The sequence below is a fragment of the Papilio xuthus genome, unplaced genomic scaffold (assembly GCF_000836235.2).
Source record: "Papilio xuthus unplaced genomic scaffold, Pxut_1.1 DF827542.1, whole genome shotgun sequence".
Taxonomy (NCBI): Eukaryota; Metazoa; Arthropoda; class Insecta; order Lepidoptera; family Papilionidae; genus Papilio; species Papilio xuthus.
In genome coordinates, this window is record NW_013531107.1 from 627522 (window position 1) to 651166 (window position 23645).

The 23645-nt window shown below is 33.2% G+C and overlaps 5 protein-coding genes across 7 annotated transcripts in view; 1 reads left to right on the top strand and 4 right to left on the bottom strand.

Annotated features, from left to right (window-relative positions):
- The window catches only part of Chd64 (transgelin calponin-3), a gene marked incomplete in the record, with an annotated part of 14822 nt that extends 2313 nt beyond the window's left edge, over positions 1 to 12509 (bottom strand). Inside the window, 3 exon segments of the mRNA NM_001312572.1 lie at positions 2 to 113; positions 969 to 1105; positions 12314 to 12509. Coding sequence (NP_001299501.1) covers positions 2 to 113; positions 969 to 1105; positions 12314 to 12367 — 303 coding nt within the window.
- A 731-nt stretch (positions 12510 to 13240) lies between these two features.
- Positions 13241 to 15002, top strand: LOC106119108 (uncharacterized). 2 transcript variants are annotated; one of them, XM_013313985.1, is made up of 3 exons: positions 13241 to 13327; positions 13880 to 14192; positions 14711 to 15002. In XM_013313985.1, exons 2-3 carry the CDS (start codon positions 13959 to 13961, stop codon positions 14960 to 14962), a joined length of 486 nt encoding a protein of 161 aa, XP_013169439.1. In that variant the 5' UTR covers positions 13241 to 13327; positions 13880 to 13958; the 3' UTR covers positions 14963 to 15002. The 2 variants fall into 2 exon arrangements, with proteins under 2 accessions (XP_013169439.1, XP_013169438.1); XM_013313984.1 differs by lacking the exon at positions 13241 to 13327 and having other exon boundaries at positions 13785 to 14192.
- Positions 15003 to 16003: 1001 nt separating this feature from the next.
- Positions 16004 to 17311, bottom strand: LOC106118907 (uncharacterized). Its single transcript, XM_013313670.1, has 2 exons — positions 17018 to 17311; positions 16004 to 16384 (listed from the first exon to the last, which is right to left on the bottom strand). The coding sequence occupies exons 1-2, from the start codon at positions 17267 to 17269 to the stop codon at positions 16235 to 16237; spliced, it is 402 nt and encodes a 133-aa protein (XP_013169124.1). The 5' UTR covers positions 17270 to 17311; the 3' UTR covers positions 16004 to 16234.
- Positions 17312 to 17807: 496 nt separating this feature from the next.
- LOC106118915 (uncharacterized) lies at positions 17808 to 20891 on the bottom strand. 2 transcript variants are annotated; one of them, XM_013313678.1, is made up of 5 exons: positions 20803 to 20891; positions 19706 to 19956; positions 19330 to 19422; positions 18649 to 18780; positions 17808 to 17933 (listed from the first exon to the last, which is right to left on the bottom strand). In XM_013313678.1, the coding sequence occupies exons 1-5, from the start codon at positions 20807 to 20809 to the stop codon at positions 17907 to 17909; spliced, it is 510 nt and encodes a 169-aa protein (XP_013169132.1). In that variant the 5' UTR covers positions 20810 to 20891; the 3' UTR covers positions 17808 to 17906. The 2 variants fall into 2 exon arrangements, with proteins under 2 accessions (XP_013169132.1, XP_013169131.1); XM_013313677.1 differs by having other exon boundaries at positions 20780 to 20891.
- Positions 20892 to 21422: 531 nt separating this feature from the next.
- LOC106118916 (uncharacterized) lies at positions 21423 to 23174 on the bottom strand. The gene is made up of 4 exons (XM_013313679.1): positions 23048 to 23174; positions 22589 to 22811; positions 21885 to 22141; positions 21423 to 21590 (listed from the first exon to the last, which is right to left on the bottom strand). The coding sequence occupies exons 2-4, from the start codon at positions 22767 to 22769 to the stop codon at positions 21561 to 21563; spliced, it is 468 nt and encodes a 155-aa protein (XP_013169133.1). The 5' UTR covers positions 22770 to 22811; positions 23048 to 23174; the 3' UTR covers positions 21423 to 21560.
- Between the last annotated feature and the right edge of the window lie 471 nt (positions 23175 to 23645).

Genomic DNA, 23645 nt, shown 5'->3' on the forward strand with positions numbered 1-23645 from the left:
CGCCGAGCTGACGCGCTGCTTCCAGGAACGCGTTGATGTTCTCCATACACTTGAACGCCATCTTGGATTCGTTCACCTTCTTCACCATGCCAGGTTTGATGTTGTTCACCAATCTGGAAAATAAGGGTATGGTATTGTACGAAATATACAAAAGGTTTTGTGTTCCAAACACGTTATTAGGTCCAGTGTAATACATTTGTAGTCTTCCACGTAAAGTTAATTATTAACGAAATAAAATGTTGTAGGAACTAAGTATTAGTTACTAAGTTAAACGTTACTAAAATTAGCTTGAATTAAACAAGAAATTTGCTATTAATTTCCTGCAGTTTAGTTTTGTTTATGCATGGAAGATGTCATAGGTCTATCATTTTTAAAATATCTCATTGTAACACTATCGTGTCATCGCGTTTTCTATTATCGTTTAACCACTGTTACGGTAAAACACATAGTTAATAAGGAAAATATCATAGCTTGATTTTATGTTTTCATGAGCAGCGGTGTTAAAAGGTTATTTGCACGCAACGGCACTCCTTGTGTCCACACCCCTTAGTACAGAAAGGGGTGCCTTCCTTAATGGAGGGGTTGAACATAGGAACAATATCGATTAAGGACAACAAATTTTTAAATAATGAACATATTTTTCTTAAAACTTCTTGACACATATAAAACTAATATTATCTCTGTTTTGTCATAGATGAGGGGGATGACGATGTGTTTTGTACATAGATTTGGTCTTAGAAACCAATGGTTAGGCACTTTAAATTATACTTAAGTTTTTAATATTCGTTGAGGCAATGCCACATATTAAAGTATTACATCTGTTTAAAGTTTTAGACACTGATTGCAGATAAAGTAAGCTTTACTAAGGTAAAGAAAATTATTGCTATTAACGCTCAGCGTTAGGTCAAGATAGTTTATATTATGAATAAATTGCTGAAGTCTGTAGGTTAGTTAAACAGTATACTTACTTGCACAAAAGAGTACCATCCTTAAGCACTTCGAAGAAGTTATCCATATCTCCGGACGTGTTTTGGGGCTCGCCAGTGATCTGACGCACCCATTCTAAGCACTCCTCAGCCAACTCCTCGCTGTATTTGCTGTTGATCTGTAACGATTTGATATAATTCATTAAAACAAACGTAACAATCTCACTAAATATTATACACGCGAAAGTATAGATTAATGGATGGATGTTAGTTAGAAAGTATTTGCAGAAGGGCGGGGACAATGTCAAGGATATCGAGTTACTTGCTCATGAACTATAGAGGACAAGTTAGAATAACCATGATGATACATTATTGTGGAATTTCCTTAGTATATAACTTACGAAAAATTTAAAGTAACAGTTCAAATTGAAATACCAAAGAGTTTTAGTCATCAAAATGCAATGAAGATGAATCACTCAATTTTCGGTGAATATTTTTAGTGAAAACATAGAAAGAATTAAAAAAAAAAACGAAATAAATTTGCATTAGTATTGTGTATAATCGGTGCAACATAGTCGTGCGTTATGCAAGGTCGCGTTGATAACGCAAGGGCAAACAAGCTGTTTAGCTTATGTGTTGACATAACATTATAAATCATAACCACACTCATGTAACTAACATAATTAACTGTATCATTTAAGTGCGAAATAAATTAATTTTGGAAGACTTCTAACCACACTTTTTTAAACGTAAGGGGGCAAACGAGCAGCGGGAATACCGAGGTGTTCAACAACGCCCATGGACATCAGCAATACCAGAGGAACCGCAGATGCGCTGCCGGCCTTTAAGATGGTAATAAGCTCGCTTCTTGAAAGACCCTTTATTTACTAAATAGGTCAGTATATTACCCATTCTATTCTAACCTTTTTTAACAAGCCAAAAACTCAAAATTTATTTTCAACTTACAGTCGCCCGTGACATTGTCCGTAATTTAAAAAACAAACGTAATTAGCCTATGTGTTCTTCCAGGCTATGTTCTATATCTATGACAAAATTCAGCGAGATACATTCAGCTATTCTGAAGATACTTTTTAACAAACATCCATCCATCCATCCAAACTAGTAAGATAGTTGGATCTACAATGATGAATAAATTGTTCCGTTCATATTTGTATGAAGAGGTAAGTATGTTATACTTCCTGACAATTTTGGTGGATGCGTGCGTTAAATTATTTATTAAACAAAATAATTATAATTAAATTTAAGTGCGCGCTATGTTAACCAACTTTCACAAATTCTTGCGCCTCTTATTATATTATTCCACCATGTTATTTATGTATTACATAATAGTTACAATAATTAAGTTACTTAACTTTCCCATAACTAATATTTTTGTATAAAACAAAAAAAAAAAGTATCCAGCGGTAACTAATCTAGCTGTTTTTACCAATAAGACACGGTCCTGTCCGGTAACTGTTTTTAATACAAGTTGGTTAAACGAGATGTTATTATTTAAAAAAGTAATTTTAACTTACGCGTTAAGAACTAACATAAATTAATTTTATCAGCTTCCATTACATACTTTAGAGAATTTTACGTTGCTCTATAATATTATTAACAAAGACGAATAATGAAAAATATTTTTGTTAAAGTATAGTAGCAAAGCGTGGCCAGCGTGGTTGACTATGGCCTAGTTACCCTAAACTTAGGGTAGGCTCCGAGCCCCTCGGTGGGGACATATAGTGAGCTGATGATGATGATGATGATAGAAGCAAATATAATGCTTATTATCCTTAACTTGGCAACATAACCTAGTCACTCCTGACTTAGGCTAGGCTCCGAGCCCCTCAGCCGAGTATAGTGGGCTGATTATAATAAAAATATTATAGAGGCCAAAACTTCACCTGTTTATCATATAGTATACAGTAATACTTTACAAAATCATTCGTTCTTGTATCTCTTATACTTTGTTTCTATATTTACATTGCTTTAATGATTTAATTTCAGCAAATAAAAGAAACATTTTGCTAAATAAAACCTTATTTGTTACACTTTATTCGTAATTCTCGAAACAAGCCGCAAATAACTTTATCAATTTGTGAGTGCGGCGCCGACTCAGCTTATTAATTGGAATTGAAGTGAATCTTTTCGTGGATATGTCACTGCCAAAACGTGGATTCGGAAAATTGTATAACGAGCTAACTCAAACATATTAACGTTAAAAGAATCATTTTCTTCGCAGCCAATAACAATCGCGGACATTTTTACTAATTTCCATAATATACGACGGTTTTTAAACATTTATTTAGGCAAATTACAAAAGGGCGGTATAAACAATTTGTCGGTGACTGATGTTACAGACAGTCGAAACCCGACTCGGATACAAATGACGCAATCTGCCAAGGATTCAACAGTGACTCACTGTTAGCTCAACTCGATTCCAACACACGTTAAAAATACATACGTATAAGGATTGAAATTTTACGCGTCTAACTAAATATTCTATAAATGTACTTACTGTCTTATAAAATTGTGGATGTACAAAAATATTATGCTATCTCTCTCACACTCTTAGATAAAAATAGAGACAGTAATATAATTGTGTTTTGGGTTCTGGAATGTTCTTGGCACAAAACCTTATACAGGGTGTGCACGCATGTACGTTACAAATTTGTAGTTTACGGACACTCCTTTTCCTTTTTTTTATATCATAAGGTGGCAAACGAGCGAGCGGCCACTTGAAATCGCTGAAATAGCGAAGTGACCGTTGCCCATAGTCGTACGCAATTGCATATGCGTTCCCTACCTTTAATCGACGGAGGAGAGGATGCACAGAAAGATAATATTTTCCCCTTCCATGCCTCCGCTCATCCGGAAAGTCCACTTCCACTTTCCATCCTTTCCTTATGAGAAAAAGGGTGGAAAGGGAAAGAGGACTAAAATCCTTTTAACTATTGCCATGTAATAGAGCATTGGACTATTTTAAGTAAATCGAGAATGCACTTTGAACTAATAAATCACAGACCTACCAACCGATATGGCGACTCCGCCGCGCCAACAATTCGGTCACTAAATTATTATTCAACCGAGTTATCTAATTTGTTTTCGAAGACAGAGGAAGTAGTTTCTATGTCCTGTTTTAACGGTTACCAAACCACCTGATACTAAATGATAGGTTATTGAACTCAATAAGGTCATTAAAAGTACGTGGCTGTAAACTCTCACTGATATTGGGTGCCTGTTATTTTTTCTTCGTAAACAGTTTTTTTTTACGCTAAAGCAATTGTTTATGACATTTAAATGTTTATGAGTACCTAAAGACTTAAAAAAAATACATTTTACGACTCATAGGTTGAAAAGAGTTACATCTACTTTAAGATGTAACCCTTTACCTCGCAAGTCTTTTTATATTAATTATTATATTACGAGTTGTAACCTTTTTAAGGAAAAAAAAGGATAATAAACAAAAAAAATTATAAAATTTTAATGGGCTTTCTTCTTTTTCATAAGAATATTTATTACTATATTAGATTTTGAGCATTTTACAATGAAAAGGTGCTCTATCAATGTATCGCGAGGTCGACGTAGTTACTAATGACCTCGTTAGTCTAAATAAAATGATAAAGACATGTTTCTGCTAATTTACGCTTTTAATTAATAAGGAGCAAAACGTTGAGATATTTAATAATTGTATTTTATTATAATAAACTAGCTGTAGCCCGCGACTATGTCTGCGCGGTATTAAAAAGTAGATGTTGGCCGATTCTCAGACCTACTCAATATGCTCACAAAATTTCATGAGAATCGGTCAAGCCGTTTCGGAGGAGTATGGGAACGAAAATTGTGACACGAGAATTTTATATATAAGATTATATAGTAAAAAATTAATAAGAGGAATAAAATAATAATTCAAACGACATATAATAATGACTTATTTTTTAATAATCCTAATTCATGGTTACTTGCCATTCATCGCCCACGTATGCAGATGACCATAGTTATACAGTTAGCAACAAAAAAACCGTCTGTGGTCACAAATAGCCGTGACTCAATGCTCAGAGCTTATCCGTTTGAATTTAACGTCTCGTTCGTAGCACATTCAACTGAACATAACGGTAATTTACAAAATTATTTCAAGTAACATACCTTTTGGGCATCAAAATAACCTTTTTGCATTTATTTTTTTTTAGTTAAATTTAAAGGGCCTGCTACTCTCTAATTGAGAATCTATAACTTCAAGTGATATTATATATATATTTCGAGTCTAGAGAGTTTGACAGGATTAAACAAAAAAAAAACAAAAAAAGGTTCAATGTAAACGATGACTAAATACAAAAAGGTCCAAACCTTTTTGAAGGTGTAAGCAACAAAAAAACAAACACGGAAAGTGCTAAGTGTTAGTTATAACAAGAAATCCTCGAGCAATCATTGCAACTGCAAGGCGACGAATAAGGTGGCAAGAATGGGGTCAGCTTGTACGACCAGTGTACGGGGTCAATGCAATGCACTCGGCCGATTTGCACAAAGGGACGAATTTAAAATCCTGTGTTGCACGCAAACATTTCCTCACGTCTTTCAATGTTTTCAAATGACTGAACATGTGATAAATTTACCTGTAGTAAATCAACATCACATGATACCTTATTCCACAGTATTTTTTTATTCATAACTTTTTTAACAACGAAGGTTCTAGAGTAAAAATTTTGATATTCATCTCAATGAATATATTTCAAACTACCTAATAATTGGATTAATGATTCGATCCATAATGCGAATAACAACACATAACATAGGCAACACTAACAGGTACAAAGTGTGTGAGAGAAACACGTCTAATAGTCTAAGATTTCTACGCAAGAATTTCTAGTACTAAATTAAACATGCGTTAGGAAAGACTTTACGCAAAGAATTCCAACTATTTGAATGTTTTATCGACGCAGTTTGTTTAATGTAAACTGCTATGTCTAAGGACTAGGTCCTTTGAGTTCACAGTACATACAATGCGCCGGTGTAGATGAAGTTTTTACGTATTTTTAAATAAGCACAAACAGCTACTTAGTAAAATGTCTTTTGAGTTTGTATTGGATTTTGGAACTAACTTTTGCCCGCGTTTCCGTCCTTTAAATTAAAAATAAATACTATGTAGCCTATGTGTTTTCGAGACTATGTTTTACATATGTGCCAAATTTCAAATCTGTTAAGCCGTTCTGGAAATACCTTGTAACAAACATCCATCCATACATATAAATATTGGCATTCATAATATTAGTAAGTTAAGTGTCAAAATATGTCCTTTAATTATATTCAAGGCAGTATTTAGGACACGCTGAGGAAAAAAATCAATCTTTTATTGAAAAATAACTTAATAAATAAGTAAACAAACAACACAACGCAACGGCGCCAAAGAGAAATTTGTCTTAATGTCAACATGCAACATATGGTGTAGTTTTGAAAGTAGCCTATATATATAAGCCTTATAAATAAGTATGGCGTAAAGGCCATACCGTATAAGGCAAGGATCTGCGCCAACCGAGCCTTGTGAGTCATTGCCCGTTGAAATAGTATGAAATAAATTCCTTCAAACTAATTGAACATCTGTTACTATGAACATATTTATAGAGTTTGCGTATTTGATATGATATTACGTAAATTAAACGTTCATATGAAACTGGAACAAAAATATGACAACTATAAAATAATACATGTGTTTGAGATTAAAAAAATCCTAACTTAATCTTACTAATATAAATGCGAATGTTTAGATGGATCGATGTCTGTTTGAAGATATCTCCAGAACGGTTCAACGTATCTTTATGAAATTTGGCATTGATGTATAACATAGTCTGGAAGAACACATAGGCTACTAATTATGTTTGTTTTTATAACTCAGCGCGGAAGGATTATCGGGCGACATAAAAACATCATTTAAAAATAGTCATCACTTTCCAGAAATACACACAATAGCGTTCTGCATGACGGGGCAGTCCAGATGGGTACAAATCTACTCGACAAGGTTACTTGAATATAACTTAATCATTGAATAAATTAATTAAACTTTATTGAATCTATATTCAATATTGTTAAGAAAAGAATGCCATTAGACGGAAAAAGAAAACATTTCGAACAAACTGAAATTATCAGACTAAAAGAGTAAACAATATTTGGGCCAAACTGAAATGATCGAACGAAAAAAGCAACATCAGGAGATGTAAGATTTTTCGTTAATTCAGTCTATTTGTGACAATTCTAGTCTAAGAAATACTAAAGAAAAACCGTTCTCTGTAAGTTTTAAAGTATATTAAATATATTAGCAAGGTCACATTAACTTGCGGGCCGGGGTTTAGTAACTTCTGCTTTAAAATGTTTCTTTATAGGTGCCTTTAACAAAGAAAACATTCATGGTTTTAACGTTTATACGTAAACAGTTTCGTAATACTATTTCAAGAAATTCTTGATAAGAACGTCGCTATACCAATTCATTGTATTCGGAGTAACAGTAGTATTGTTGGAGGAAAACATTCCGTATTAAGACTTCATTATGATTTTATAACTCATGTTAATTCTTCTATTATTAATGGTTGTTCTGAGTATTGTCTTCGTGTTCAATCATACGATTGAAAGTTTAATATCTTTGTAAATTCTCATTCCCTTAAGAAGTTTGAATATCTTTATATATATAATTCTTCCGTGAGTGTGTATGTCACTGAACTTCTCTCAAACGACTGGACCGATTTTGATGAAATTTTTTGTGTGTGTTCAAGGGGATCTGGGAATGGTTTAGATTCATAATTTTGTCCGCTGGACAATGTTTTTTTAATTAATTTTTAATTTATTAATAGTTGTTGATTTTTGAATGTTTTACATTGGATCCGACAGACGGCGCTACCATCGCAGTGTCAAATTTTAAATAATATTCGAATTAAAGACGTGTAGCCAGGACAACGTCTGTCGGGTCCGCTAGTATTATATAAATTTAGTTAATATTTTTTAGATAAAGGAAAACTTTCGAATATTCAAAGATATGTATGAAGTCAACACACATTGGGCTAGCGTGATTGATTATGGTCTAGTCAGCCCTAACTTAGGCTCCAAGCCCCTCAATGGACTTAAGGATGATGATGTAATTTTACTATAAATGTCGTAGTACTTCTTGACACAATATAAAGTGCTTAAACATCTATAATTCGTGTGAATTCCACATTATTTGAACAAACAAGTTAATCATAGGCTACGTGAAGGTATGCGCTTTATCAGTGACGCGTTACAAACGTTTTAACCTTTTGTATACCTTTGACTGTGACTGTGCGAGTGACTAGGCATTGTATTAATAATGAAAATGATACAATTAGAATGAAAAAAAACAGGAATTTTCCTGTCGCTATGGAAATCTGATCAAATGCAAATGTAAATCGATCAATGCGGTGACATAAAGGAGAAAACGCTCTACGTGAAGATACATGCAGATAATATTAAAAAGAGTCGCAATAAATTAATATCTATACTGGTGAGTTTTTAGATAATTACTGTTAGAAAACATGAATCGTTTCATAAACCATCAACATTAATTCTATAAAAAATAAGACGTTTTCAAATATAGAAATGTTTTGTGTTATGAAATAATTTATAAAAGGAACAAATTGAGAAAAAAATAATCGTTTACTGGGCGTTTTATAAGCTTACTAGCAGTCGCGACACCGTCCTCTCGATATTAAAAAGACCTAATAAGTAGCCTATGTGTTCTTCCAGACTATGTTCTACATCTTTGCCAAATTTCAGCCAGATCCATGAAGCGGATCCAAAGATACCTCCTTCAAACAAACATCCATCCATCTAAATATTCGCATTTATAATTGAAAAGAATTAATCGTTACTGAACATTTTATGAGTTTAATAATTGACATCTTCAAATTTAACACACTTCTAATATTTGTAGAAATATAATTCCAGCAAATTATACTGGAATGCACAACTCCAGCGAATGTTACAAGCTCTCTGTATAGTTTTAAATATGATAATTGAGGCGCCTTGTAATAAAATTACGACACTGACTTTAAACACTAAGCGATACATCTTATAAGTTCGATAATATTCCCCTCACAAAAGTCGAATCGAAAACCGGTCCCGAGGTGTCGGTGGATTCCCCTTGACCTAGAATAACCAGTGTGGCCCGCGGCAGGAAGAAAGTCGGCCCGTTGTAACAGTATTATAATCGTTTACAAGAATATTCAAAGATACACGGATAAAAAATTAAACGTACATCTTATATCTTGGTTATACCGATAAACTGCTGCTGTTAATTTAGTTAAATGGTAGATAAAGGTTACCCTTAGTATAGATTTTTGTTTAATTAATTACAAACGACTACAAACTGCTTTGATTAAATACTCAGTTATAGACCTTACTAATTAAATAGTTAGTAATTCCTCGGCTGAGTCGAAATAGGACAAATGTACATATTACTAATCACACTCTGAAACGTCTAATAATCATTTAGTTATCTAATTTACTAGTAAAGTTAAATTATGACTTTTGCAAAACTTTATTAGTACTCAATCATTAGTAAGAAGGATAGATGAATGTTTGTAGGATGCATTCTCCGTAACCGCTTAACAGATCTTTATGAAACTTGGCACACATGTAGAACATAGTCTGGAAGAACATATAGGCTACTTATTAAGTTTATTTTTAATTCCACATGGACGTAGTGACGGGCGATAGCTAGTATTCTCTACTATAAGTGGCAGTTTGTAAAGTTGCAAATGTTGAATTTAACGTGGGATTGATTCACAATAATGTCTATGACGCAATCTTTGTCATCGTTTGATGACAAACGCTTATTGTAATTCTATAATTATTTACTTAAGTGAAACATAATATGAAAATATTTTCCGTATAGTTATCTTCAATGGGAACAAACCTATTGCTATACAAATGGAAATTGAATCGAACAACGCTAAGGATGGAAATTTTAAAAAAATAGTTGTAAATAGATTACTTTCCGCGGGTTTCTGAGTCCAAAAACTCTCACATTATCTTTGACAAAACAGAGATGTTTTAAACGTTGTTGTAGGTCTCAGAAACCCGCGTTTACTCGTTAATTCTTGACAAGATTTGCTTTACATTCTATGCGGCATACGAAGATAAAGACTCTTACTATTAATGTTGCAATTAAAGTTTGTTTTAGTTGACGTGATATTTAGTTATGAATGGAATTTCATTACGTAAAATGTCCTGTCTAGAGTACTGGCTAATGTATCCAACTAGCATTTGCAACGTTGGGATTTAAAACAATAATCGTCGGTTTCTGAGACATAAATCTCTGTATAAAAGATATCATCCCTATCCTTCGTCTTTTACAAAACAAAGATCACAATATTTTAAACGAAGATTTTGCTCTCAAAACCCCGCGGTAAGTTAATATAGATATTATATTGTTGTTGAAAGTTAAAAAAAGACTTTTATTTATTTTCACGATAACTTTGAAATAAAAATGTCTGTACTATAGAATAGATAGCAAAAAATATACGTTCGTTTTTAATTTTAGCCTTTTTCATATTTCAGTGAACGTAGACTCTCATTACGAGAGTGCAGCTCGCTTGTTAATTAAGGAATAAGTTGGAGCGATTTTTTTTGGCTCAAAACCTCCATCACTAAATACAAATATGAATAAAAAAAAACCTTAAATGTACAAAATTCCACGTAACCGATTACCAAAAAGTTACAAATCTAAGAAAATAATCAGACAGTCTATGGTAGCAACTATATTTAGTTATCTAAACTTAGGTGAAGATTAAAAAAAAAACTCGTTGTGTGTTGACATTTATTGAGCGATGACCTAATGTTGGTAACGATATAAGATAACAATATTAATATAATTCATGAACAATTCTAAATATTACAAACAAAACTAATATAGATAAAAATTTCCACATTTTATGTTAAAAAAAACTATTCTAGAAGTAAACTGTTAAATATCACAGAATTTTGGAACTACAATTTATCACGCAATTATTCATGATAGATAATAAAAAGTTCTTAAATTTAAAAGCATAGACACATAATCTTATCTTATTCTGTTTTTAATTTATGTTGCATACCAACTTTTTATATTACCGCTCTATTTTCAGATCAAAATAAGTTAATATATTAAAATCTTATTATTAATAGGCGTAGTTAGCCAGAAGAATTAGGTCATCGTCACAAATTCTTTCACAACGCCGACTGACCCGGAATAACCATATCCCGTTGTCCTGCAAATATGGCATGTACATCGTATGATTCGCCTTTATTAAATTCCAACCACGAATTTTGTGTCGGTTACAATGTAGCTCTTTTGATTATGATATGGTTCAATACATTATTAAAAACGATGATAGCGACTGAATATTGATCTATACATTTATAAAAGTAGGAGAAGAACTTTAATTTATTTTCCTCGCAAATCAGCAATGTTATATTTCATTTATTTTACAGTAAGAATTACGTAAACGTATAAATAATACGACGGTTTACCGAGAGTGATTGGAAAAGAAATGGTGGAATCTTCTTTTAACCGTGACTTTCCCCTGGAGATAACTTAATATAGAAATATATTGTCATCTGGCATTTTTCTTGAAAAAACTAAGATAATAATATGTTTTGGCAGTAAAAATTTACAGATAAAGTGTGTCAAATGAAAATTCATGACCGCTGTTTACATCGCTCGTACAACTTTATGTTAAAACACGTTATGTTATCAAGCACCCAATACGGTTGAGGTCGATGTTGAGTAAAAGCAGTAGATAAAAGTATTTAATGATATTAAAGTTTTATTTATTGAAACTAAAAATAACTTCCCCTTTCTTATTTGCGCAGACAACTCGAAAATGTTTTTTATTCTTAAAACTATAAAGTAAGTAATTATATGCAATTGTTTTATTACAAATTATCGGGACTGAAATTAACAGCCAGCGTTTTGGGTTCGTAAAGATAACATTCTTTGCATTCGTTAAAACCTGTTTTCACCATTTAGGTTATAACTTAGTGCCTACGTAGGTATCAATAATGTATAGCCTACACACATACCTTGCGGGTACAAATGTTCGTATTGGCAAACGGAAAATTTTACGTAAGTCTTCTAACGTGCAATGAGTTTTAATGTCTGCTAAGTAAATACTTAGCAGATTCTTATAAGAATTGCAAAGCTTTGAGAAACGTGTGCCCATGTGTTTCTAAGTAGGTCATGGCTAAGTCCTTGAAACATTTCTGGAGCTCAGCATCCCAAATCAATATCTAAGTTACCTAGTACAGACATTATGAGGTGAGCTATGACAAATCGTATACTGACTTTTAAAATCAGTCGTATAATAACCGGCAACCGAAAAATTTAAATTAGAATTAGAACTTACCTTTCTTTGTGCCTCCGCGGCTAATCCAGATTTGGCTGCTCTGTTGTTGGCCATTTTGAACTAACAACTAAGTTTATACGATTAATAATAAATTAAATCACAGACACGGTACGCCGTGATGTCACTGCGTGCAGTTGAGAATAATCTGGCGTTTGGAAATGTAAACAGGCGTGCGGGTCGCTGTCGTGTCGGCTGTGGTGTCACTGCTATGTGTGAGTGTGTGCTGATGAATGACATCATGCAGCGCGCGACCGGCCACTGCACGATCCCCGGCCAACGAATAGGGATGTACATTGATCAACTATCGACTTTTCTGAAATATATTTGTGTTTTAATGAAGATTTTTTTTCAAACTTTCAACTTACATACTTTAAAGCAACGTTACTTGGGATATAAAAAAATAACAGAGGATTATAATAGCAACATCAACCGTCCTTATTACTAACTTAATACGAAAGTAACTCTGTCTCTGTCACGCTGTCATGCCAAAACTATTGTACTTATTTAAATGATAATTGTACACAGATAGTCTAGAGCCTGAACCTACTTTTTAATGTTAATTTTTAAAGCTAGAAACTTGATTTTTAGGCTTTTGATTCAATATGATTAATTTTTAAATTTTTACCCTCAAGGTTGTAAAATAACAATAAAGAATAGGAGATGAAAGTTTGTGTGGAAATATTTAAGGCTTATGCGAATGTTGTATAAGTTTCATACAAGAGTCAAAATATTGAAAGAATTCTGATGTAACATTTAGAAAGTTACTACTTATAGTCACTACTACTATTCTTAGTATATTCAACATTTTTTAATAAATAAAAATCGACACATAATTTTTGATACACAACACTAGTTCGAAATGTAAAATGAAAACCAAGTATGGACTACAATGAGGGCAAAAGAGATAACAATATCTGCTTTACTGCTCGAACGTCGCGACGGAATGGCGGCGACCCGAAAAGCGTGGAGGCTGTACGGCGCAGGCTATACACATACATATAACATAACTACCAAGTAAGTCTACATCTTTCTATTGGATAACCAAAAGTTGATACAAATTGAACTGAATACGTAAGGTTTTTGTAGATAGTAAGACAAAATTGGTGTCCTACAACACGATAAAATAAAAGAAATCCTTAATTCTAATTTACCTGTTAGGTTTTTGAGATTTCAAGCGTAGTGTGTTTTAGCGCCATCTTTTTACCAAATATGCAAATAGAACTTCCTATTTTCTTTTTAGTAGAGGTTTGATTTCAAGGGTCGGTAAAAGATGGCAGGTAACAGGCAAGAATAAATAAAATAAATATATATTTTATTAAATTTGTAGAATTGGTTATTTTTATTTAAATTAGGACCGTCGTTCTTAATTAAATTATTAAATAGACCGTAAGATTATTTAATATTAAATATAATTTAAATATACAAAATTATTTTCAAAAAATAAACTAACGTCATTTAGCTGTCATGAAATGAGTTGTATTTCTGTCAAAATTTCAACGTAATGAATTACATTTTTTAAAATTAATACAGCAAAAACAAAATGCTTTAAGTTATCAGATATTTTAGGGGCTTAAGGAGTAATGCAGAATAGGCCAGAAAAAAACTAATATAAAAAAATCAATAACATCACAAAAATCCATGAAAAATGGATTCAAATAGAAGGAACCGTAGAAAGAAATGTCGTTTTGGTGCAACTACAGAGATAAATGGATTGGAAACGAATGAAACGAGCAATTCATGTTACCTGGCTCATATCTGCAGTTACTTGATACTGTCCAGCCTGATTGTAATAGTTTACTTGCTTATGGAGTACAACTGCACCACTTGTAAGGCGAAATGTGACTTAAACTGTATCAGTAAACATGTCGAGAATATATCTGTAAGTTGGTAATTATTATACGACTAATTCAAAATGTATCTTTGAACTGAACTTATCATAGTGAATGTTTTACACTGTCAAGTACTGGTGTTAGGGTAAGTCGCGGTTGGGCGACAGCCAAGGACAGAAAGGGTTGCCACGAGTCAACTAATTACACAGTCTCACTTTACCCTGTTATCACCCCCAAAGGCATGGTAAAATGGGGGTGCCGTAAAAATTTCGCCCAGGGCGCTAAAACCGGCAGACATTATCTCATATTGCAAGACTTAACAACCACGCCCAGTCTTCATTTGGTCACTAATCTGTTCCATTACTTAGTTTGAATAACTCAAGGAAATGTTTAAAACTACTAAACGTCTATAAATGCAGCAGATACTGGTTGTTTCAGTGCCTATTTGTTTTTCTAATCATTACGTGCGCAAAATCTGCATGTCATTTTTTAAAGAGATTCGTCCACTAAAAATTTGTTTATGTGCATAATGTAATAGATAGATAAACGTTAAAACCTAATTTTCCAGACTCACTTAAGTTTCATGAAAGATAGCTATAAAGATTTGGAGAATCAAGTGTTAAAATTGTCCCGTGAGTTCCCGAAATTTGAAGGGCAATTAGAAGTATTGGAAACTCTTGCTAACACTCTCGATGCTACCGAAAACGGCTGGGATCCGAAAACACAAGAGCCTTTGCCTTATGTCGGTGTATCACTGGAATATTCGAGAAAACACTTCCGAGGATTGAATAAAAGTACACAAAATCCGTATGCAACGTAATAAAATAAACGACGGGCGACAAAAGAATATTTTTTTTCTTCTCTTTATTTTCAGTTGTATATAATATTGTTACTACTTTTATTGTAATCTCTTGCTATTTTATAAAAAAAATATCGTTGGTAAAATAATTTTAATCTTTAAAGTTTGATACATAGGAGTATAAATACTAGCTTTAACTACTTACATAAATTTCAACAATCTTTGTGTTTTTTCCAACGCGTATTGATAATTCATACAGCATAGTAGCTCGATAGTCGATTTATCCTTCCTACGAGGTACCTCAGGGAATATTCGAACTTGAATTAGGTTCAGTTTGAACTCTGATCAAATATTTACTCTAACAACAAGAATATTTTACAGCATTGTATCGAATATACGTTTTATATTAACTAGGTTAAAAAAAAACATTAAAGTTTAGAGAAAAATATTACGAGTATATGCTCATATATAGACGGATCCTGTCTCAGTGCAATTTATCTTACTAATATTATTAATGCGAATGTTTAGATGGATGGATGTTGGTTTGAAGGTGTTCAGAACGGCTGAACGGCGCCGGCTGAAATTTGGCATAAACGTAAGCCATGGTCTAGAACACATAGGTTACTAATTAGTTTTTTTTTTAATTCCACGCGAAAGGAGTCACGGGCGCTAGTAATAATATAAAGGTTTGGTTGTTTGTTGGCATTGAATAGGCTCCGAAACTACTGAACCGATTTGAAAAATTAGCTAAGCTACTCCCAGTTGGCATAGACTACTACTTTTCAAATATTTTATATATTAAATTCTCGTGACACAATATTCGTTCCCATACTCCTCCGAAACGGCTTGACCGATTCTCATGAAATTTTGTGAGCATATTTAGTAGGTCTGAGAATCGGCCAACATCTATTTTTAATCCCCCGCGGACGGAGTCGCGGGTGACAGCTAGTATACTATATTTATTACCACGTTGACTAATTCGCGGGTTACTGCTATTAAAAATAAATAGGCGCATGTTTGGATTTCAAGTCTAATACAAGTTTTTTTTTCAAAAGAAATTAATCAGTTTCTAAATCATTTATTAAACTTTAACATAATTGATGACAATTAACTGAAACAAAACCCGTAGTGAAAATACAAATATGCCATGTGATCTTTATCGTGGGTTTCTACTGCCAAAACAAAAATCTAGTTTCTCTTTGTAAATGTAAAATAGAGAGATGGAAAAATACTTTTGTATAGATATTTCGGCAATGGAAACTCACAACGTTGCTTAAGGATTTGATTTTATAGTTATACGGGACCAATTTTTTCATTACGTAAGGTCGGTAAATTCTTTTCTCCCAATTCACTGCTGTATGACATCATGTTGGTTATTGAATTTAATTCATGCAATTCCTTGTTTACTTTAGTATATTCTGAACTGATATGGCTGATTGTATCCTGAAAGGAAATATTTTTAATTCTATTTATTAATCGTAATCATATCTTGATGTCGAAAAAAAAAACTTTCATTGAGAGTAAAATTAAACGTAGTTCTAAACATTAATTTAAAACGTTGTTATCTTCACAAATATGTGAATTTATTTTATGATATAGCCACAAATTGTTTTAACTATAACAGTAACCTACACTTATGTACTAAGCGACTAAGGAGGAGTGGCGGCGCCACATGACGCCAGACATTGATACTTGACCACGGCCAGTCTGAGAAGACTGCAATTACGAAGAAGAAGAATAACAGTAACAGATAGCCAAGACTTAGGCCAAACAAAGCGATGATCGATCCTGCAGTTACCGCAATGATTCCTTGCTGAATTACTCCATATAGCTTTAGATCTGTAGATTCATTAGACTTTAAATGCATTAATTTTTGTAAGTTTTATAAGTAACGAGCAGAGGGCACTTAAAAATTATCAAAAGTATGACAAGACTCGAAGTTAATGGCGACTCGTAATTTTGCACGAGACAGCACGTGCTTTATTGCCGTGGACATGGCATCCGCCTGTGAAGACATACTGCAGCTAAACTTGAGCCTAGATGAACATTGAATATTATTATACTTTCGTTACTAACCTTTAATATATGTAAGCTGGAATTGATTTCGCTGAGTTCAGATCTCAAGACAAAGTACTCCCACACATTGACAGTGAGATGTGTGGCTATCACTACAGCGGCTAAGAACAGTCCTGCTTCTATGCACATTGTTGTAACAGACTTTTTCAGAGGCATCTTTATGTTACTGATTAATTTTGATACTTTTTTCTGGTTTATTGAACTTGGTGATGAGACATTTTTTGATTTTTTTTTATGAAATACCTCTGACATTTTTATTCATTTTACAATTTTTTGTTACTGTCAAACTGTTACGCTGTCAAGTCAATTTGAATTAATGACGGGTATAAATCAAACTAAATTACGATAGCTCACTAGCGCCCCCCTGGAGATGTCAAAAAGTGTCACAAGGTCCTTTTCGTACTGTATAACTGTCATTTCATATTTTTTTGTGCCATTTTCTATGCTTAAGTCGGTTTTACATATATTCAGACAGAATTATCCGCGATAGGAGCGCCTCTTATCGGGCCAGATATCCTTGTTTGACTATAGATATAAGTATTTATAGAGGGCAGTAAATTATATTCTCAAGTTGAATATTCATTTTTCTCTTAAATATTTAACAACAATTTTTATTACGAAAAATACTTCTTTGATCGAGGGACTAGTCAATTTTGCTATTTTTTGACTTGGTATTTTTGGACTTGGTATTGATTAATATTTTTGAATAGGTATAACAGCAGTAGTAAAACATTATTACATTTAATATTGAGATAAAAATCAAAATGATTTTAGCAATAAAAGTAACCATTTAATCTTCTTTATGATTTAATTATGAAATTAACCTAACCACTAATACAATTCGTGTAGAACTTTGTTGATGAAATTGGCTCGTGTTTGTATCCATTCTTCAGTTTTTCTTTTTATATTCTAGACGCTGGAATGAATACCAGTAATAATTATTTCAAACTTTTAGTAGTACAACTTATAAGTAAAACTAAAAACATAACTTCAATAGATGTCGCTAACTGATTTTGATCAAAAGAGCTAATGTTAAGTAAAAAAGATTCCTATTCTTTAGACCAAAATGCTCGTGACCAATGATCTTAGTGAGTAGCTGCCAGAAAGATAGATGATCGTCTGTAACCATGGAGTTTTCACTGCATTTTAACAAATATCGCCATTTATGTCATACTAATTGAAAATACTTAAGTGTTGTCCGTGTCAATCTCTTTGGGTGCTGAAGATAGCTCGCGCTACGCCTACCTTTAATATGATCCCACCGCCACACAGAATATCATGTCGTACACATGATGTTTGAACTTCTTAGTAACTTATTTGTTTATCGAGTTTTTTGTTAGTGGGTGTTCACGATAAATACATTAGAACTTTTAAATTATTCAAACTTTCGTGAGAAATTATACTAAACTGATATACAAACACGGCTAAACACTCACGTATATTCATCCGGTGGCGGCACCGACTAGTCCGTCCGCCACCGACCCGTCGCCGCACGGGCCGCGTCCGCGAAATAATACTAGTACCACTCATCCTGATGAAGGGCCCCTGATGGGCTCGAAACTAGTCGGTGCCGCCACCGGACGATTATACGTGAGTGTTTAGCCTTGTTTTTATATCACATTAGAACTTACTGGAAGTTTTGGTTCCGGGATGCATTTAATTGATCGAAGTAGGCGTTGAAGGATATTTTTCTTTGCGTCCGACTGTACACCTTGCGACTTTAACATACGCTGACAACTTTCGCAGTAATGTAAACTGTTTTTCTAATAAATAAAAAAAATAATTAATAGACATGAAACACAATTTTACTATCTGCCTATCTATCAATAGACAAAGGCTAATAAGGCGATATAAATCAAGTTTATAACCACGAAATATATAATTTCGTTGAATGCGACAAACATCGTCGAATCTTTTATTACATATTACAAATTTTAATAAAGAGATAATTCGACAAATAATAATGAGTTTTAGTATTTGGCAAACGAAAGTCCTTAGGAGTCTTAAGTCTTAAATATTGAAATATGATTTGTGAATCAATGTAAATTGGTTGTAATTGGCAGGTTGATGACGATGATGATGATGTCAAAAAAGTAATGAGATTGAATGTGGATGGCTACAAAAGTATGTAATTACTGTGTGAAAGAGGATATGCGTAGGAAGGGGTTAGATTCGGATATGACGGCTGATATAGATGTATGGAGGAGTACTACATACTGTACCGATCCTCAATAGGGATAAGGGCAGGTTGATGATGACGAATCTATCTAAATTGAATGTATCCTTAAATTTAAATCAAAATAAATATTTACAGTTGTGGTTTCAACATCATGCATAGAGTGTTGGAAAAGACTATATTCGCCAACTACCTCTTCATAATCGGTTTGCGCTTGAGCTACTTCTCTCTAATGAAAAAAAATATACTTCATTATTTCTGCCCTAATATTACTTCGTCTAAAGACTAACTTTGGTTTCAGAGACCAAACACTCTGTTTAAAACATATATACATACATAATGATATGTTTTAAATGAGGATTTTTGTCTTAAAAACTAACGAGAAATGTTGTTATACACTTTTTAATATAAATGCAGATAGGTCGTAGGAAAAATGTAGTAAAGTAAATCAAGAAAGATATCAACAGTCCTTAGTTAAAGTATTTCGTAGTAAATAGATAAGAAAGTCTCACCGTGATAGCATTAACAATTTTCCTCAACGCTTTCGTCTCCGAGGAATCATGAATAGCTTTAGCAACAAATGGTATAAACAGACTGAGTAGCATCAACACTACGATCATAGTAACCGTATAGTTGTCGATCATAATAGTCAAGCAATCGTTGACGTAACATTTTATTGTATCCCATAGTTTCATACTTTTAGCAAAATTACGTTTCAATCCAGTTACGTTAAAGCGCGTTCTACTACGAACAGGATAAGCGCCTGCAATAAATGTCATTTGAGTAAAATACTAAATAGCTAAAAAAAAGAATTAATCTGTAGTACTAAAGTGTTTAAAATTCAAATAATTTAAGTGCTAAAGTTCCGCACAATATAGTGCTATACATAATTCATTTAGGGTGTTCTCTATGAGTATTCTTCTAGAAAATTGTTTTATCGTTGATTTTAATCGTTTCATTCATAATGTCATCTTTAATCTTTTATTTCTAAGGCATCCCCTATTATATTCTTTTAAATTCATATCTAAATCTCATGTCATAAGTACTTTTTTATATCATAAACGAACGAGCGGCCACCTGAAATCGCTGAAATAGCGAAGTGACCGTTGCCCATAGATATGCATAGATATGCGTTGCCTACCTTTAATCGACGGAGAAGAGGATGCACGGAAAGAAAATATTTTCTCTTTCCATGCATGATCCGTAAAGTCCACTTCCACTTCCCATCCTTTCCTTATAAGAAAAAGGGTGGGAAGGGAAAGAGGACTAAATTAGACCTCCGGGACGCACACTTATCAGACGAAACGCGGAATTGCTTCCACTTCACGCCTGTCTTCTGTGTAGTCGTGGTATTTCACCGGGCGAGCCGGGACAATTCGTGCGAAAATGTTAAGGCAAGCTCTATCATTGTTGAGCACTACTTTCCTAATAATTGCGACATGAAAACGGATCAACGTTGCCTAATTTATAGTTACGCCTTACGTTTATAATGTCGACCTAGAACGGACCAGTTAAATGTTGACTTTCAAGAATAAATTATAATTTTTCGCCGTCAAACCGTCGTAATTTTTAAATTTACTATTCACCGGTGTAAATAGGGCAACGGCACCTTTCATTTCTGTGTCTAGTTTTTCTCATTGTCGAAATATTTTATACATTATTACAATTTATTCACATTTTTATGTTTTGACGTCAAAATATTTTTTTGTATATAGTTATGTCTAGTTTTTTATAGATTAAAAATTAATGAAGAGTAGACAATGTCATAAAAGAGTACAGATTAATTTCAATAAAAAAAAACATAATGTGAAATTGAGTTTTCAGTTGCGGAATATTTTCGTAAAAGAGTATTTTGATTGAATGTGGATGGCTAAAAAGGTAGAGGAATGCCATAGAAAGTTTGGATTGATTGTGTGAAAGAGGATATGCGTAGGAAAATGGGTAGATTCAAATATGACGGCTGATAGAGATGTATGGAGGAATAGTACACGCTCGGCGGTCGGTCGGCATGGTGCAAGTGACGATGGTGCAAGCAGGTGCAAACCGATGATGATAAGTATTTTTATCAGTTTAATGAATACCTCGGTACATAGTTTTGTTTCTATTTTTAAGGGAAATATATTTATCTACGTAGCCACCAGAAGAAGCATTCTTTATATAAAAGAAAAGCTTATTAAGTTAAAGCTAAATCTTATCATTATTTATTCGTGAATAAAAAAAAAACAATAATATGAAATAATATTTTAATAAGTAAGGCCTCGTAAGTAATAATTACTAAATATAAATCAAACATATATAAGAAAACTTGAATGATAGCTTGATATCGGCATAAGCATTTTCTGTACTGTTTCGCCACTAATCATAAATTTAATTTTGGACTTCTTTCAGATGTGGCAGCTAAAACATAAATAAGGTAAGTAATCCGATCAAGTAAAAGAAGAAAAACATTTAATTGGATTAGTCTCATCTTACTTGTTACTACATTATAAATCGAATGTTTAGATGGATGGATGGATGGATTGAAGGTATATCCGGAACGGCTGAACGGATCGAGCTGAAATTTTACAAAGATGTAGAACATAGTCTGAAAGAACAAAGTAGCAACTTATTAAGTTTTTTAATTCTGTGCGGACGAAGTCACGGGTAACAGCTAGTCTATTTAATAAATGTGAATTTTATAATTTGACTTACTTTGAAACACTCTGCCAAGCCTATTTCTCTTAGAAAATCCTCATCAACATGATATTCGCTTGGTCCTTGACAACTGTCTTTAGATGTAGTTACCTTCTCGGCTTCTTTTTCTATGTTAGAGTTAACTTTGATACAATCGTTTGCCATTTCACGTGGCTTAATGTCTAAGTCATTATCTTTCAAAATTGAACGAGTTACTGCCTTAAAGGAGTTCTCATTTGACAAAATTGTTTCGAAACAGGGACAACTTCTAACCTCTGAAAGATAAGCAAATATACAACAAAGAATATCGTGCAGCTACACTATCAGGACTCGTACGGAATATCGGAGTATTGTGTATCACATACTAACTGCAACAAGAGCACCAGTTAGTCTGTTGTTGCAGTTTTTATCAACAGCTCTTTGTACGTCCCCACTGAGAAGCTCGGATCTTAGGGGTGACTAGGTCTTAGTCGACCACACTGGTCCAGTGCAGGTTGGTTGACTCCACATATCTTTGATTTTCTTCGCAGACATGTGCTAGTTGTATCACGATGCTTTCCTTCAAGTTATGAACGTCGGATAAATGTATATATGTAAACCGAAAAACACATTGGTATGTGGTGTGATTCGAACCTACGACCTGCAGATTACTAACAGTAAGACGCTCGTTTTAAAAACAACAGATAACTAATAAGTAAATCAATTTAAAAAAAAAGAATTACGTGTCATTGGTGCCGATGTTCGGAACTGATAAAATGGTCTCAATAAATATAAGAAGGAAACTATAAGCACTGTTAAAGCTGCTAATATTATAAAAATTGATGTTCGGAAGATGTCATTAAGCCGATTCATTACTTCTCCTATAATATATTCCATTTGCTCGTTACTTTCATTTGTAGACATTTTAAATTTATAATCTTAAACTATATACTATAATAAATATACCTGGAAAAAATACCGATTATTTATGGAATTGATTAGTAATAAAAAATTGCGAGACAATTCTAGAATTTTTGGAATTTGATTAGCCAGCTCTAATATATAAAATTGTATGCAACTAAAGATCTCATATTTATCTCGATTACCGCAGTAGAATCTCAAGTATTACCAAAGCATCAAACACTGTACTTTGCCAAATATTTAATAGGTAATTTGCGATTAGTAATTTAAAATATTAATACCAGGCAATTCTTTTCACATTTTTAAAGTATTGCGAATATCTCCTGTAAGCGAAGACAGGGCGCATATTATGCTTTTGTAAATTTTCACCTAATTTTCTTGCAGCATATTATGTCAAGGCGTTGACGTTTCTAACATAAAACATAAATAATTAAGCAAAAAGGTTAAATGTACGCGGTTATTTTTTTTAAACCTAACCAAAAATATAATAGCCATGAGGGCGCCACAATCTTAATTGATATTGCAACACTTTTCATCGTCATTTCAAAACTAAATCCAGCTTTTTTTTCTATTCGTAATATGAATTATTCAAACTTTCTTGAGACATTATAATAAACTCATATAAAAACGGCTAAACACTTACATATATTCGTCCGGTGCTGACACCGACTAGTTTCGAGCCCGACGGGCCGCTTCCGCTAAATAATACCAGTCCCACTCACCCTGATGAAATGCCTCCGATGGGTAAGGTAATCGGTACCGCCACCTGACGAATATACGTGAGTGTTTAGCCGTTTTTATATAAGTTTATTTGTAATATGCATTGAAAGCTACAACCTTATAATCAAGCATTCTTATATTTGTTAGTTTTCTATTTAG